Raw genomic sequence first — 18,281 nt, 5'->3', positions numbered from 1 at the left:
TGAAGCATATATAAACATCCTGGAAGAAATCTACAGGGGATCAACTGCTATCATATTGCTTCATAAAGAAAGCAACAGAATACCAATAATGAAGGGTGTAAGGCAGGGGGGTACAATCTCCCCAATGCTATATACCGCTAGCTTACAGGAGGTTTTCAGAGCCCTAGAATGGGAACAGTTAGGCATAAGAGTTAATGGAGAGTACCTTAGTAATCTGCGCTTCACCGATGACATTGCATTGCTGAGTAACTCAGGGGACGAATTGCAACTCGTGATTCTGCAACTCAGTTAGACAAGGAGAGCAGAAAAGTAGGTCCTAAAATTAATCTGCAGAAAACTAAAGTAATTTACAACAACCTCGGAAGAGAACACTGCTTCGAGATAGGTAATAGTGCACTTGAAGTTGTAAAAGACTATGTCTACTTAGGACAGGTAATAACCGCGGAGTTGAACTACGAGACTGAAGTAACTAAAAAAAAAAGAATGGGGTAGAGCACATTTAGCAAGCACTCTCAAATCATTCCCGGTAGATTGCCACTATCCCTCAAAAGGAAGGTATGTAGCACGTAGACAGGATAACCGCTGGTCATTAATGGTAACTAACTGGATTCCTGGAGAAGGCAAGCGGGTTAGGGGGACACAGAAGGTTAGGTGGGCAGATGAGATTAAGAAGTTTCTGGGTATAAACTGGCAGCAGCAAGCACAGGACCGAATTAACTGGCGGAACATGGGAGAGGCCATTGTCCTGCAGTGGACGTAGTCAGGCTGATGATGATGATGATGATTGTTGTATGCATATGCTTGTGTACCAGAAAGAAACAAGCTCCTGGGAGGGAATTTCCCTTATCCTCCACAACGAGGAGGGCCTCATGTTATAGGGTGGCATATGAGGATTCACCTCTCGTCCACATCACGCAAAGATAACATGCCTTCTGACGCCCTCTGGCAAAAGTCTCCTTACTTATGCCACTGGCTGCAGGACGTAGTCAGGCTGATGATAATGATGATTGTTGTATGCATATGCTTGTGTACCAGAAAGAAACAAGCTCCTGGGAGGGAATTTCCCTTATCCTCCACAACGAGGAGGGCCTCATGTTATAGGGTGGCATATGAGGATTCACCTCTCGTCCACATCACGCAAAGATAACATGCCTTCTGACGCCCTCTGGCGAAAGTCTCCTTACTTATGTCACTGGCTGACACTTCCAGTGTTTGCACATCTGCAAATGTCCAGAAAAGTGGGCAGAGAAGCACCTTCCATCGTTGCTCAATTGGTAGAGCTTTGGGCGTGTTTTCAGAAGTTGTTGGTTTGAAGCCCACTAAAGGAAAACGTCATTTTTTCCCCTTTTTAATTCATCGCAATCACGTCATTTGTAACACTTCAGTCAAAAACAAGAAATAATGTCCCCTGTGCTTTCTTGCTCCTAATTGTCTGTTTAATGCATTTGAGAGTACACTTTGAGTATTTTAAAGAAAAAATAAAACATTTGCAGCCTCATATAATGGAAGTCCTGCCATTTAATTATTTTGAATTTGATTCGTTCTACTGCCTACAATGTTTTGGCACTAATATGGGAACCCCTTTTGTGCTAACATGTGCCAGCATCTGTAAGGGACACTTGAAATTAGAACTGTTGAAATCATCTCCAGTAAAGCCTTCTATCTATCCCTGCTATATAGATGACATATTTCTTATATGGGAACATGACATAACTGCGCTAAACACATTCATTGATCACCATGACAAGTTTCACTCTAGTATTAAATTTACCATGCATCATTCTCTCAATGAAACTAGGTAGTTTGCGAATAGGGGCCCCAAAGCCCTTTTTATATGCACGCTTTGGGTCAAGCAGGAGCGAAGATTTTTTTAATAGGGTCTGCTGCGCTTCGGACAGTCTCTCTATTTTAGGTCCCTCTAGTGTAGGCCGAGAGCCGTCACTTCAATGGGCGCCGTCACGTCTGTCTGACGCAAACCTTTTGGGGCAGGCTTTGGGGCTCCTGCTAAATTCGAGAATTAGCGTCTCCAACACAATACCCGAATGAGGTTCGGGTTTTGCGCCTTCAGAGTGGCCTTGACACTGTTTTTTTTGGGGCCCCGAACTTTTGGGACCCGTATTTCAAAACTCCCTACTAACTTTCTAGACACTGCATTATCTATTGAAGTGGGGAAATTGAAGACGGCGCTTTACAGAAAACCGACAGACTGCCAACAATATCTAGATTGCACTATTCAGCACCCACGACACTGCAAACAAGTGATTTTCGTCGCACAAGTGAGACATATAGCAAGGATCTGTTGTGATGACGGTGAATATGTCCATCACTTAAGTAACCTAAAGGAAACATTAGTTGAAAGAAATTACCCACAAGGCACCCTAAACAAGTCTACAACGAAGCATGTGAACTAGATAGGAAAATGAAACTAGGTAAAACGACCCCCGTAGCACAACCTAACCAGCCGCCAGCATTTATAACCAATATCTGAAATACCTGTTAAACATTCTTGAACATAAATAATATTTTTTGAAAGTATTATCTAATACTTGCAAGCAATGGGTGTGTTAAAAAAGCGTTTGCCGAAGTCAATATATCACATATCGGAGCAATAGAATTTTTAAGGACATGTTAGTGCATGTAAATATAAACTCGCATTCTACTGCCCAAGTAACACCTTGCTCCCTTCCAAGATGCAAGACTTGAAAACACCTTCAAGATGACGTGATAGTTAAAAGCGCCAGGAGTGATTATGTCCATCATATAAGATCTAGATTTACCAGCAATAATTATAATGTTATTTACATGACCGACTGTTTATATTGTCATAAACAGTACATTAATCCAATCGGCCAGCCTTTTAATGTGAGATTAAACGATCATCACTTGGACACTGCAAAAAAAATTACTTTAATTAGTGGCAAAGCATTTTGATGTAACACAATACAACTTCGACACTCTCAACCTCTACATCTGTCAAACTTTCGGTTTGCAAGAGACAGAAAATGTTCAGTCATACCTTATTCACAAGTTCGATACACCCAAGCCCGTATGTGTAAACGTTTCTAAAAGGGCTCTTCAATCCATTTTGTATGGTACTTACACAAAGAAAGGGGTTGTCTACAGTGACTCAGTTGACAACAATCATACATAGCTTCGCCTCTGTTCTAGACGAGTCGGGACAGGTTAACATTGTTTTCCTTGATTTTAAAAAGGCTTTTGACCTTGTATGTCATGCAAGACTAATCTTGAAGCTTCAGGCTCTAGGCTTACCAGATTTCATAGTTTCTTGGGTTACGACATACTTAAGTGCCAGAGTACAATTTGTAAGTATCGATGGCCATTGCTCGCGGCAGTTACCAGTAACATCGGGTGTGCCACAAGGAAGTATACTTGATCCCTTGCTGTTTTCTATACACATAAAAGATATCGTTGATGAAATTAGTGAACTAATCTGTATTTGACTTTTTGCTGAGGATTGTGTGATATTTAATGAAGTAAAGTGCTCTGAGGACCAAGTAATTTTTAATCTTAACTTGCGAAAAATTCATAAATAGTGTGAGCGATGGGACATAGTTCTTAACGCCCAGAAAACTGTGTTCATGAAAATAACCTGGAAAAGCCAGTGTCTTCCGTACTTGCTTGAATTCATTAGACTCGTTGAAGTTAGTGTACAAATATCTAGGGATAACTATAACAAATACACTGAACGGAAACTCACACATATAGAACATTTGTGCATCCTCCTTTGGAAAACTCTGTCCTCTCGGACATAAGTTGAAGCAAGCACCAGCTGAGGCAAAACAATTACCATATTCTTCACTTATAAGACCGAAGCTTGAATACGCCGCAGTTATTTGGGATTCACACACAGAAAAAAAAATATCAATGCACTCGAAAGGATTCAGCGGAAATCTATATGATTTATTTATTCAAAGTATCGGCAGACTGACTCCCTTACCACCATATTGAAACAACACTACCCGTATTCAGAAATTGCAACTTCGGCGAAAGGTACAGAGACTGAAGATTTTTTTTTCAGCTGAAAAGTATAAAACTAGCTTTAAAACCAGAATATCGTGTATCGCCCCTTTCAACTCGACAACTAGGAATCATCATGCTGAATGGCTAACTCTGTATAGAACTAAAAATAATGTTTTCAAATTTTCATTTTTTCTGTGCACAATAGATGAGTGTAACGCACTCCTATCGACAAGGGTACATAGCACTGAACTCACCGAAGAGATAGTTCAATATAATATGAAATTATCCTCTTTTTCATGTTCGTAATTAGTGGTGTACTTTGTTGCGCATACACGATCAATCTTCTTACTTTGTTGTATGCTGAGAACTGTGGTATTTTCTGTTGGCACTTACTGCTTATAGGCAGTGAGCACACTGTTGTAGATGTTTTACCTATCAGTAGTTTTACTTTTTGTTTTTTTCTTATACATTTTTGTTGTTTTGTTTTTGTTGTAACAATGGTTGGCGTTTAAGCATTGTATATATGTATGTACATTTTCTCATATCATTGCATAACTTTTATTATTACCACCAATGTTTGTATCCACTCCTGCTCAGGCCCTGAATGGGCCTGCAGTATTTTATAAATAAAATAAAATAAAACTACTGCGAGTTAAACCTTTCGTCTAGAAATTTCAAATTTGCCATTGTTAACTTCTGACAGTTCGTTTGAGAACCGGGACTCGGTGACACCTGTACATCCCCACGTCCCCATCGCTTCCTTATTTCCTTTTTATTCACGGAACACATGTTCCTTCTTCACTCATACAATTTATCACAGCACCATCACCCCTCTCGTGCTCTCTCACACTCCCGTATCCGATGTTGCCCTCTCCCCCTCCTTTGTTAGGACGTAGAAGAGGGTACGAAGTGTAGACACGCAAGCGCAAAATCAGTTTTGTTCTATCCTTGAGGAAGACAAGTCTGCTTGTTGAAACATAGGCTCGACACAATCTCTGTTAACAAATTTTTCATAATGCAAGTGACAGTCTCACTCAAAGCATTTATATGCATCGCACAAGGGTGCAACAACTGCACCAGTTGTGCCAATTTGATACAAATTCTCAATTTTGTGGCATGCTGTGCCAAAGTGCCCGGCCAGCCTAAAAGTGTTATTCTCATTTACGCTAGTTTTGGCAAGAAATGGAGGTCGACAGGGTTACCTACAGTTTAGGCGTTATCATTCAATCTGGAAGCACAGCCTGTAGCCTCACCACATCACACTTTTGTATCGTGTTTCACTTCTGTGTGTATTGGCATGATGATGGAGCAAAACATGAGAATGTAGTGTGTCGTGAAGAACCATATCTTTAGTGGGGCAGCCATTTATTTGCGGGGCGCAACGAGAAAGGGTGCATACTTTCACCACACAATCATGTCATGAGAAAGTGGGCTTGATACTAGACACCTGCTGTACCAGATACGATACAGGTTACCTGCACCTTGGGCATCATCGTATCCGCAAGTACAGACCCTAACTCTAAACTTTACTGTGGAAAAAAAAAAGGCAAGAAAGAGGGGTGGGGGTGGGGAGGGACAGCAGTGATAAAATTTTCGGACGTTGTTCTATACTATGCAGAATGCACTTTATGCTGCAGTAGTAGTGCCTTGCAGAAAAGCATACTAAAATTCAGAAGGGCCTTCAGTAAGAGCTGTAGTAGCACACAACACATTTTTTTTAATTAGTGCTGCCTGCACATGCTGTGTCATCACGAGTGCAAGTATGATTGCTGATGTCTAAGAAAATTACAGCCAATCATTCAAATTTGTGTGTGATGCTTCTGCAGCCCTTAGAAACAACAGATTAAAAGTATGATCTACTTGATCCTGCTTTGTGAACCTCCCACATTTCAAGATCTCCAGGTTGCTAAGTCCACGTTAGCATGTGCAGCCCTATTTATGGTTGCTGAAAATGCTAATGTGGACTTAAATCAGTGTTTGTACTATGTAATGGTTCAACATACTGCTTTTACTGAAAGAGCAGTGTTCACATGCAGTGTGCATGAGGTAGCTCATGTTGAATGGTTTTTACATCTTTTTCCTTTCTTTTGCCCCGCCGCGGTGGTCTAGTGGCTAAGGTACTCGGCTGCTGACCCGCAGGTCGCGGGTTCAAATCCCGGCTGCGGCGGCTGCATTTCCGATGGAGGCGGAAATGTTGTAGGCCCGTGTACTCAGATTTGGGTGCACATTAAAGAACCCCAGGTAGTCGAAATTTCCGGAGCCCTCCACTACGGCGTCTCTCATAATCATATGGTGGTTTTGGGACGTTAAACCCCACATATCAATCAATCAATTTTTCCTTTCTTTTATAAAAACACGGCCGCTGGATAAGAAACAGGGTGCAGTCTGTTGCATCGCTTCGCCGTCAATAGTCGAGCGTTTCTGGGCAGAGTTGACAGTTTCGGCCATTCTTTTGGGGTGGGCGCTGACACTCCACTCATCAAATTGGATAATATTTCATGTTTCAATGTGGTTGCGTGAGGATTTGTGCTTGTCAGTGTGCTTTTTTATGTGCTTTCTTGTGCTTTTTTGTGTGCGATCCTGTGTGGGGGATAGCTTGCCTTTTGTTTCCTGTGATCGAGTACGATTCCTTGGTGCGTGCGTGTGTAGCATAAATGAATGAATAAACTTTATTTGAAGTCCGGCAGTGCCTTTTTGGCGACGTGGGGGGGGATTAACCCTTGTCTCTTCCCACCCTTGGTCGATGAAGAAGGCAGTGCCTCAGCTGACCGCTTTAAGTCCTTGGACCCGGGCGGCATCTTCGACTTGCCGGACAGCCCATAGCTGGTCTGCCAGCTCGTCGTTGGTGAGTGTAGCCTCCCAGTGGCAGCGACGCTGACGCAGCCGGTCTGCAGCAGTGACCGCAGTCGCGGTGGCGGCTGGCCCCTGCCTTTGCGCTGTGGTAGCAGCGACAATTGCTTTTTTAGTGGTGTGACGCTGCAAAGCTGTTGTGTGCTGCTGAGCAGGTCGACAAAAAAAGACGCTACTTTGAAGTAACAACGTATTCCCCTGTTATCTACAGTGTCGAGAAGCGTATCAGGATGCACACACGTGTATGGTGAATATTTGGGGCCGTGAAGTGTTCTTGTGCAGTTTATAATGCGTGAGATGGCATCTGTAGTGTGGTAAGTTTGTTCCTGTTGCTTCAAACACCTTCTAAGTGATTTTGCGAGTTGTTAATAGTAACCGCCAAGTGTGCAAGTTTGTGATGCCTTCACTGCAAATACATATTTTGTATGTGTTGTAAGCTCTTGGTTTTCAACTTGGTCTTTGGACCACAACCGGCATTGTTGGGCACTGAAAGAACCTACACTTAAATTGTGCATTCTTTCGCGGTGCGTTTCGGTGGGTCGATACGTCAGCCCTTGGAATCTGCCTGGTGATTGCCTACCCATGAACGGAATCAGTGGCCCTTTTCATTTCAGTTTAGTCAAACGGGCAGAACTCATGGAGAGTATTGAGGCCTATACTCTACTATTGATTGGCCCTCCTAGAGCAAATTTTTCACATATGTGGTGTAATAGGTACTCCTAATAACAATTCAAAATCGAACCTGTGATGTGCAGCCACATTTACGGCCTACTGTCCCGCGTAGAAATGCATGTAAAAGCATTTCTCTTGGGAGGAGTGGTGGCGCCAGAGCGACTGGAAGGTAAACTAAGCCCATCTCGCCACTTCGGCAACACGCAACTAGCTGCACCTTGTCTTTTATTCAGTGGCCGTGATAAAAGTATGCGCCTTATTTGTTGTATTGCTCAAAACTTGGGATACCATGCTAAATAAATGGAGGTGTCTTGTCTTTTCCCATAAACCTCCTTGCGAAAACTTGCATATCAAACTTTTGTGTGACCGCAGCTTGAATATGAATCTCCTATTTGGTCAGCACATCAGAAATACTTTATCAAAGCATTAGAAATCATTCTTAATAGGGCAAACCGTTTTTATTGTTCAAAACTATAGTCACCTGTCTAGTATCATGCAGATTACAACCAAACTATCATTACCATCGTGAGGTGTCCGTCGTGATATTGCATTGCTGTCATTGTTTCACAAGGTAATTCACTATGATGCACTATAACTACCATGTTTGAATCATCAAGTGTTCACATCACGTAGATTACACAACACTCTCAGTTACACCCACCTATATGGTGCAACGTAATCATTTAATTTTTCATCATTACCTTGCACATTCGTCTCTGAAACAGCCTACCGGAAAATATTGCTTCATGACGCTTTTTGCCTCCACTTGAGCCAACATTCTTCCACACACTGCACTTAGTTTCCACTATTTTATACATGTTACAGAATAGAAAGTTGGGCGAGTTGGTGTATATTCATATTAAAAGAAAAGCGCCCACAAAAAGACGGAGACAAAGAAGAGAACCACACACAGCGCTGCACTCACAACTGAAAGTTTAATCCGAGCAACAAGAATTTAAAAAGTAATAGCCGCGCATGACAAGTGAGGTATTACGAGATTAAGTGATACGCTTATCAATAAAAGTGAACTCTTTTTTGTGCAATGTAACCGAGGTCTGGCTTACGCAAGCATCATGTGACTTGTTAATATGATAGGCTTCAGACACCTCACGGGTGAATTGATCGTGGTGCTTAAAAATAATAACAGTGTTAGACAGAAGAAGTGTGCACCCACACGTGGCACAATGCGAAGCCAAATGGGAAGGCGTGCCGTTATGCAAAGAGAGGTAGTGCTCCCGCAACCTTTTATTGATACAGCGGCCCGTCTGTCCCACATAATGAAGGCCACAAGATAAAAGAATGCGGTACACCATTCCCACAGCATAAGGCACATACTTATATCTATGGTTTACGGCACCTTTCTTTACATCTGGCTTGTCCTTCTTGTCTAGCTGATTTGACACCAAAGCACATATCTTTCCCAATTTATTGGGTGCCCTAAAAACCACATCAACTCCGTAGCGGGAACCAACATTTTTTAACCCATGTGCCAGTTTATGCATATAAGGAATTACTGCGAACTTCATTTTTTACTGAATTACTAGATTTTTACCTAAAGTCTACGTACATTGGTTGGCGAGGGCAGACCCTAATCCAGCGATCAGGAGTCTGTATAGGTTCGTGCGTTGCACCTGTCCTTTGTGAAATTTTTTTAGCCAAAATAGATCGCATTGTAGACACAATCCTAAGCGGAACTGTGATGCGTATTTTCCGATATGTGGACGATTTTTTAGTTTTTATAAAGGATGCCACGTTCCCGGATAATGTTTCCAATGTGTTGAAGGTGTTCAGGACAGAAGGCATGGGTCTGTCCTTCACATCGGAGGTTCCAGAATCTGACTGTCTACAATTTCTCGATCTTAAACTTCAGTTTCAGAGTTCCCATATTTGCTGGTGTTTTGAGCCATGATCAGTGAAACCAATTCTTAATTTTGGATCAGCCCACTCAAAGGTGGTAAAGAGGGGCATCGCTTTCACCTGCCTTAAATCCGCTCTAGAAAAATCGTCCAGGCCCATGTTGGGCTCTGGTTTTGCTAAGCAAGTTGCAAGACTAGAGGAAGCAGGGTTCCCCCTAACATAATTGTGGCTGTTTGCGATAAGTTAATTGTTGGTTTAAAAGGACGTGCAGCTAGGAAAATCAATCGGGAAAAAATGAAGTTCGCAGTAATTCCTTATATGCATAAACTGGCACATGGGTTAAAAAATGTTGGTTCCCGCTACGGAGTTGATGTGGTTTTTAGGGCACCCAATAAATTGGGAAAGATATGTGCTTTGGTGTCAAATCAGCTAGACAAGAAGGACAAGCCAGATGTAAAGAAAGGTGCCGTAAACCATAGATATAAGTATGTGCCTTGTGCTGTGGGGGTGGTGTACCGCATTCTTTTATCTTGTGGCCTTCATTTTGTGGGACAGACGGGCCGCTGTATTAATAAAAGGTTGCGGGAGCACTATCTCTTTTTGCATAACGGCACGCCTTCCCATTTGGCTTCGCATTGTGCCACGTGTGGGTGCACACCACTTCTGTCTAACACTGTTATTATTTTTAAGCACCACGATCAATTCACCCGTGAGGTGTCTGAAGCCTATCATATTAACAAGTCACATTATGCTTGCGTAAGCCAGACCTCGGTTACATTGCACAAAAAAGAGTTCACTTTTATTGATGAGCATATCACTTAATCTCGTAGTATCTCACTTGTCATGCGCGGCTATTACTTTTTAAATTCTTGTTGCTCGGATTAAACTTTCAGTTGTGAGTGCAGCGCTGTGTGTGGTTCTCTTCTTTGTCTCCGTCTTTTTGTGCACCGCTTTTCTTTTAATATGTTTATACGTGTGTGTGTGTGCAAGTGTATATATTTTATTTGTGATAAGCTTATCCAAGGTTGCTTTTCAACCACATTAGCTATTTTCATTCTGGTTACATTTGGCTTTTAGTAGCATTGTTGCAAATTTCTGTTAATACACGTAGCTAAGAGATTGTATTGCATTGCATACCCCCCTCACCTTATGCTTTTTCCGGGGCCTGTGAGGTAATAATAAATAAATAAATAAATTGTATGTATCCTCTTGCTCCAAAAGCAGCATCTTATTGCTCCGAAAATATCCCTAACTCTATTTTCTCTGTTTCACCCCTGATTGCAGTTTCCTTACTTTTTTGTTATATATGCAGTAGACTCCCATTAAACGAAACTTCTCCTATACAAAACACACTTTCCTGGTCTTTCAAGGTTTTGTTTAAAAGGAGACTACTGTACATGAAATTTCGTTGCAGCGAAATTATGCTACTGCAAACTTTATTATACATCCTGTGAATTTTAGTGCAGTGTGATGTCAGCGGGTAAGAATTCCTAGGGTCATTGCCAGAAAAAAAGAAAGAAAAGAGGTTATAAAAGAAAGCTTTTGTGTCTGCAGGTGAGAGCACCTTCTTTGTCGAAGTGAACGAGACTTCAGCAATCTTGCAGCATGCCACCCAACACTCCTTGGTGTTGCTTGATGAGCTTGGTAAGTGTCCGACTGTGTAACTTTTGCGGCAGTCACTTGCATACAAAGCCTGGGAAAACAAGTGTTGAAGTTGTGTCTACTTAAAGTTCCACACATGCTGCTAATGCCTTCGTATCATGCATTGGAACATTAGTACATTAGGTAGAATCGCGAGAGAACATTAGCTTTGATAGACGGTTAGTCAGAAAATATGACTGGTCATATTGCTTCAGGCATATTGCCACCCTATAGAACCATGTGCATGTGTGCGGGACAAGGAGAAGAAAGGTCTCTTTCTGCATGGGCACTAGGCTGATCCAGTCAGCGCTACAACCGCTACTGTAGATGTATCAAACCAATAGAATACAGACTGCAGTCTACCAACTTGTCATTCACGTAACACGTTTTGTGAGTGTGAGGGATATAAAGATTGCTAGAAAGATTCAAATGGACAACGTGCCTTTGTTACATTGACAATGTCCTTGTATATTTGCCTACATTTGAGACCCGCCTTCAGCATTTGTCAGCTATTCTCGATGTCTTCTGGAAAGTTGGCCTCCAATTGAACTCGTCCAACTGTCACATCGTCGATGCTTGCGGTGCACAGCCAAAAGGACTAAAGACATTTGTACGAAAGAAGATACCGAGATGTGCTCGTCTCGCCCAGTTCTTTGGCGCCACTGCTGTCTGCGGCCCGTCACATTGGGCTGTCAAAAATTGCTGTCTCGATGTGCAGGTTCATACCGATTCGTTCGTGTCATTTTTCCGGTAAATTAAGAAATTACGCCTGTCGCATTCAACTGACCCACAGGTCAGTAATATCGTGTGGCACGCTTGAAGCCCTACCACTCTCCCAGTGATGTCGACACCTAGATGTGCCGTAACGGCGCCTCTACCGCCAGAGATTATGCTTGAACTAGCAGGTATGTGCTGGTTTAAGAGAAGGAAGATCTTTCTTTGCTTGGGCTCTGTGCAGAACCGGTAAATGCTGCAACCGCTTCTGTAGGTATAGCGAGTGAAGAGTATACGGACTTTCTACTGACTCATCATTCACATAACAGTATGTACAGCCGAGGTTCTGAACTTTTTTTTTGTGTGTGTGAAGCTCTTAGCAGTATTAATAAGACGCAAATGTAAACTCAAGTTAGATTTTTATACTACGGTTTTACCGCCACCTAGATGGTATTGTTAATAGCCAAGCCAACACCTGCACATGTTACGTGTGGCCCGTGAGGCTGCCATTTTGATCTTTGTGGCGAGTGTATAGGCGAGTTGTTTGTCATTCTGAGTGGCGCTATTAGTGGTCTGTGTGTGGCAAAGCTGAATGGCACCAAACAGACGGTATCATTATAGTGCCATTTATAAATGGAAAGTTGTCCTAGCCACGGAGCCGTCCTTCAGCTTTCAAGGCGGGCGGGACTTTGGAGAGGATGAATAAAAATTAGGGAACCCTAAAGCTTCGCCTTTAGAAGTTGATCACGATAGCGACATCTTGTCGCTAATGCATACTTCATACAGTTATAGTGCCTAAAATCTTTTCAAACTTGTATTCATCCACTATGTGACCTTAAGGGGGAATCGAAGGCGAAGACGACTGCAAATGCGATTTTTCAATTTTCATTGCAAAATATTACAGCATTACTGACGAGTGCTTCCACAAAATGGCGTGTTCTTGCGCGCAGTGCTAATCTACTGAAAATGACCCGAACCGTGCCTGATCCCGTGGCTCCACCGTAGTAACTCGAACCTTAAATGGGGTTTTCTCCTAACAAAAAAGGAACATATTCTTTGTAACTGCTGAACCTGACAAACGCAAACTTTTGTGACCTTTTTCTGAATTTTGTATGCCCTTTCTGAAGCAAAAAAATGTTTTTACACCAGAATTCTATCGTTAATGACAGTTCTTCTTTAAGTAAAAACCCTAAAATAGTAATCATCCAACATATAATTTTTTAACTAAAGATTGACCATGCATACAGTTATTATTTTAGTTCAGAAAAATACCCAGTTGACTTGTAATAAATAGAAGAGATTTCATCATTTTACACACAAAAGATTTCTCACAAATGTTCCTTCAAAATAAAAATAGTCAAATAACTCATTTTTAATATTTTCATAATGGCTTTGTATTTTCTTGCCGAATTCATAAGACGTATAGTAAAATCCCCATTCACGCAACTTGCAAAATTTTATTGGGCCAGCGCAAAAACAGAGTGATGGGCAGTAGCAATGCCCCACTTTTCTGTGTTACCCATCCCCCAGTAAGGGAATAGGCACAGTAATGTGGGTGCCCTTCGTAGTGGGTGATTGGCTTTAAACCATGAAGTCATTATGATAATCACTTGTTCTGATGCCCAATGGCAATATACGCTTGTACCACACATTATTACTGCAATATATCATGTTGTATAGGAAAGCATGTAAACAAGATGCGTGTGTTTGTAAAGCATGAAAGTTACTTTACTGCATATCTAAGCAGAAGTTATTTTCACTGTATTCACAAGCAGATGCATGGCTGTGTGGTAGAACCCTCACTTGCCACACAAACAACCTGGGTTCAATCCCCAGTCGGACCCAGAATTTTCATTATTTATTTTGTTTGCAGGTTTTTTGATTTTCCGGTCGCAGACAAAATGATGAGTTTTCGCTCACAAACAACGAGGCTGATGCCGGAATTTTTGTGAAACCAGCCCTTTAACTCTAAGCGTTTCTAACAGTGAAGACACTTGTGCAAATTTCATAGGAAAGTGGGCATGTGGCACTTGGTTGCAAAAAGTGATACAGAAAAGTGTGGCTTCTGGAGTGGAGGATTATGTAAAAAAAATCACAGCATATCCACACAGTGACTGATGATGAGTAAAGTGAAGCGTCCATCGGTCCTTCCGACTGTCTGTCTGTGTGCCTGTGTGCCTGTCTGTGTGCCTGTCTGTCTGTCTGGTCGGTTACATCTGATGCAGGACAAGGTTAAACTAAGAGGACCTTCGCCCCTAAAAGGCAATTATGATGGCTCTTGCTCTGCTGTGCACCCGTGTGGCAGGCGAGTTTCAGCAAGGTTTTGGGAGGGGCGGGGGGAGCGAAACTGTTCTCAGTCTAACCTTGTGCTGCGTCATGCGTAACTAACAAAAGAAGAAAACGAGAAAAAAAAGAAGGTAGTATCTCCCAAACAGTATAATAGATGACACTGTCTCAAAGAAGTACAAACAAACTTGAGTTGTGTGAGGATATTCTTGATGCCACTGCTGCTGCGCTTGGGTGCGGGGGGAACAAGTGCCTCCCTCGGTCTCCTGGATCGTTGTCGTACGTGGTGGATCGTTGGTAAGGCATGGATGAAGGAGAGTGGTGGGTACGGCAGCTCAAGCTCGTCGCCTAGTTGAGGGGGAACAAACTAAGCGGAGCGGAGGGCCGCGGGGGCTCGTGCTCATTGCGGGACGAACGCTTTGCCCTACTCATCATCATTCACTCCATAGATATGCTGTGGTTTTTTCATTTATTTGCTGTGTCTCGTGTTTTGAACAATGCCCAAAGACAACAGTTGACTCATGCTAAAAAAAACAGAAGGTAATTGAAAAATGTGTTCTATTAACAAAAGTTTCATTTACTGAGATAAAAGCATTGAAGAGAATTCAAGTATGAAACCATGGGCTTCACAGAAGTAGCAGCCATTTTGCTGTAATCGCAGCTGTACCTTCAAGCTTCAAAGGATATTTTGTTGTGTGAACACTTTGATGTGTCCAATTTCAGGCCGGGGTACGTCGACGCACGATGGCATGGCCCTGGCGCATGCAGTGGTCCAGGAGCTAGCATCGACCATCCGCTGTTGCACGTTGTTCTCGACCCATTACCATCACCTCGTGCAGAACTTCCGGCTCCACCCGGCAGTGCAGCTGGCACACATGGTAGTGTACTAGAGACTAGTTGGTACATAGTCAAGGAAACAGGACAGTAACATCTCGGTCATTGTCCTGTGTTTCACACCATTTTCTTAAAGTGGATAACTGCTTCATACTCTCAATTGGTGTATGTGTGTGCATTTGTGTGTGCTGGTGTTTGCAGTACTCCTTGGCCAATTACTGCTTTTTCACTAGTCGGTGCACAACACAGAAAGCACAAGGCTTTCTGTCATGTTACCAAGGTTCAGCTATTCTTTTTTTTTTTTTTTGAGCCACATTTATAGTTCTGGTCTTGCATTCCTTTTTTGAGTGATTTTGGTGGCTCTATTGCATTTGTTTAGCTAAAACTGTTGAGGGATGTCGCAATGTGCAGCACATCGTCTGAGTTTTCCTCATGGCAGACCAGCAGATGCTGGTGATATTTCTTGTCAGAATTACCTAGGTTACATTTCAATAACGAAGGCAGGTTATGCTTAATATTTTTGTTTTTTGCAGTGTTTGTAGGATGAGTGCAACTTTTAAAACATTTTATACCAGGTGTCTCAGCGAACTGGAAACCATATTTAAAGAAGAAAAAAAATTAAGCTTTTTAGAAAAGTTCTACATGCTGTGTACTGAAGTAGTGGTGCGTACATAAAATTTGTTTTATTTGCTAAGCAATAAATTAACAATTACCTTTATTCAGCTCACTTTATTGTTCAGAGCAGTAAAATACTAACTTGACGCTGTAGGCTACCGGAAGTAGCCCCAGAATCAAGCATTCACTGTTTTCTCAAATCTGTCTGCTTGGTTTTTCTGACAAAAAGAAAAGTGCACAAAAAACATCGCCCTGCCGAGGTGGTCTAGTAGTTATGGCACTTAACGGCTAACCCGTTGAGTGCCATAAGTTTGCGGGATCAAAAATGCTGTAGGCCCGTATGCCCAGACTTCGGTGCTCAGTGAAGAACTCTAGGTTGTTGAAATCTTCGGAGCCCTACACTATGGCGTCTCTCATAATCATATGTTGGCTTTGGGAGAATAAACACATCATATTATTAGTGCAAAACGCGACAAATATGAAATACTAAATGTGTGTGAGTGACTCTTTACTCAAGCATTTCCACTTTCTCCGATGCACGGTTGCATTTGTTCATTGTACAGTGCTTCATGTTATTTGATGGATGCGCATCAAGACACACCACTGACTCGTTCATCATAGAGGATGAATTAGCCATGTAGAATGTGGCAATGAATGAATGCAGTCATGCAGCAACTGAAGAACTCTTGTAAGTGCTTCAGCAGCAGCACACCAGCCCATATATATATTTTACAGTGAAAGCTGTTATGAGATTGAAACTCGGGTCACGCGTAGTGCCGTAGTTGTTCGTAACCACCGTCGCAGAAACTAGAAAAAAAAAAATCGAGTTCCAAGGACACAGTGGAGATCGAACTCTGGTCCGCTGCGTGCCTGCCCAATAATGTACCATTGGGCCGCGTCGGTGCTTAAAACTTGGTCGCAAACTTGCCTCAGGCATGCTTGATGTGGGAAAAAAAATCGCTTTAATATGAATAGTAAAGCCTTTTAGAACAGCAAAAGAACAACCAGTCGTCACACAATGCGAATAACGTAATGAGTGGGTCGTCCGATTCCCCAACCCACTACAAAAGCTTGTTCTTGATCACCTATCAACTGGGGCGCATACCCATTTCAGGCATAGTTTTTCATCGTCGTCAGCCACTGCATGAACAATGGGCACAAAATTCCTTCCAAGTGTTTAGCAGATACCACGCTTCTCGGAAGAATACAAAGAATAGCATAGCGAATGTCAGACTACTACCCAGAAATTATTATTATAATGCCGTAGTGGGTACCCAGCAAGTGTGTTTGCAGCGGTTACCCAACGATTGTTTAGAAAAAGCTCTGTAAGGCCGCTCTTCTAGCTTTCGCTGTGACTGTGCTGCGCTTTTCGCGCAGGCCTGGCTTTGCTTTTTTTATAGTTAGCAAGTTTTGCACCATTTTGTTTGTTTCTTCTTTGGCGGGGGTGAGCTGGGCACAAAATAAATGCTTCGATCTGTGATCTCGAAGCGACCTAGAACTTGCAGTTAATATTGTGATGGAGATGAGATGTGGATTCATTCACACTGCGGATCGTCAGCCTGACAATATAACCGAGGAGTACCACTCTCGCAAGTGCTCCACGTTTTCTCATCGTCTTCATCTTCGGAGACCACCACCTTGGTTCATGTCTATGTTACATCGTAACGTCACCCTTCCCTGGCGGAAGGGCGGTTGCCCTGCTTGCTAAGGTGATGAAAAGCTAGCGAGGAAATATGGTTTCAGTCTAGAAACATTTACAATGTCCGTCTGGAGTGATGTAGTGAAAGAGGCTGTGTTCAGGGGTACTTTACATCGCTGAGTCGGCGGAGTACTTTATAAGGGTCGTTGTAACGGGAGAGAATCTTCTTGAATATGCCGACTTGGTGGCAGGGTGACTAGAGGAGTACAAGAGATCCCAATGTGAAATAGAAGCTGCAATGTCAACTATCATAACGATCTTATTGCTGTTTTTGCAACAAAGATAGTCGGTCATGGGCGACCTGACGAGCTGTTTGGGCTTGAACAGTGACATGGTTGGCGTCGGTAGTAGGCAAGGGTCTGGTCGAAGGAACGAGGGTTTCAACTGGTAACACTGAATGTCGGCTAAATAGCAAATAGAAGGGTGAATAACCTGCTTTATCATATAGTGAAAAATTATAAGCAAAAGTGACGAATGGGGGTGTGATGTCCCAGTCACGGTGATGAGACGAAGCGTACATTGACAGCATCTGAGTAAGAGTTCGACTGGGGATGATAAGCTGTAGTAAGGTTGTGCTGAGTGGAGCAGGTACGCAGAACGTCATCCACGATACGTTAAAGAAGTATCTTCCTCGATCAGTAAGCATCTGCCAAGGGGCACCATGATGTAAAATGACGTCGAACAAGAGAAAGTCAGCGACCTCTGTAGCGCAACTCATAGGCAGTGCTTGAGTGATGGCAAAGAGTGTGTTGTAATTTGTGGCGACAGCAACCCACTTATTACCCATGGTGGACGTAGGAGAAGGGCCTAGCAGGTCTAAGTCCAACATGGAAGAATGGCTCCATGGGTATGTCGATGAGGTGTAGATGGCCAGACGGCAGCACTGAGGTGCGCCTTCGTCGTTGGCAGTGGTCTCATGAAGCGACGTAACGAACCACAGTATGGTACATGCTGGGCCAGAAAAAACGTCGCTGTCAGATTGTATGTATGAGAAACACCAAGGTGACCGGTAGTTGGTGCATCATGAAGTTGTTCCAGGATACTGTTGCGTAGACAACGAAGTAGCACCAGAAGTAGTTCTGGGCCATCAGCGTTGAAGCTACGACAGTACAGAATGTTGTCATGCAGCTCA

At 42.7% G+C, this 18,281-nt stretch overlaps 1 protein-coding gene across 2 annotated transcripts in view; it reads left to right on the top strand.

Annotated features, from left to right (window-relative positions):
- Nucleotides 1-18,281, top strand: part of LOC119160937 (DNA mismatch repair protein Msh6) — a 619,403-nt gene that overhangs the window by 548,868 nt on the left and 52,254 nt on the right. For both annotated transcript variants that reach the window (XM_075880344.1, XM_037413220.2), the window contains 2 exons: nt 10,915-11,004; nt 14,725-14,879. In XM_075880344.1, the coding sequence (XP_075736459.1) occupies nt 10,915-11,004; nt 14,725-14,879 (245 nt within the window). The remainder of the gene's footprint in view (nt 1-10,914; nt 11,005-14,724; nt 14,880-18,281) is intronic.

The sequence above is a fragment of the Rhipicephalus microplus genome, chromosome X (genome assembly GCF_043290135.1).
Source record: "Rhipicephalus microplus isolate Deutch F79 chromosome X, USDA_Rmic, whole genome shotgun sequence".
NCBI lineage: Eukaryota > Metazoa > Arthropoda > Arachnida > Ixodida > Ixodidae > Rhipicephalus > Rhipicephalus microplus.
The sequence above is the reverse complement of the archived record's forward strand: the minus strand, read 5'-3'. Positions and strand labels throughout refer to the sequence as shown.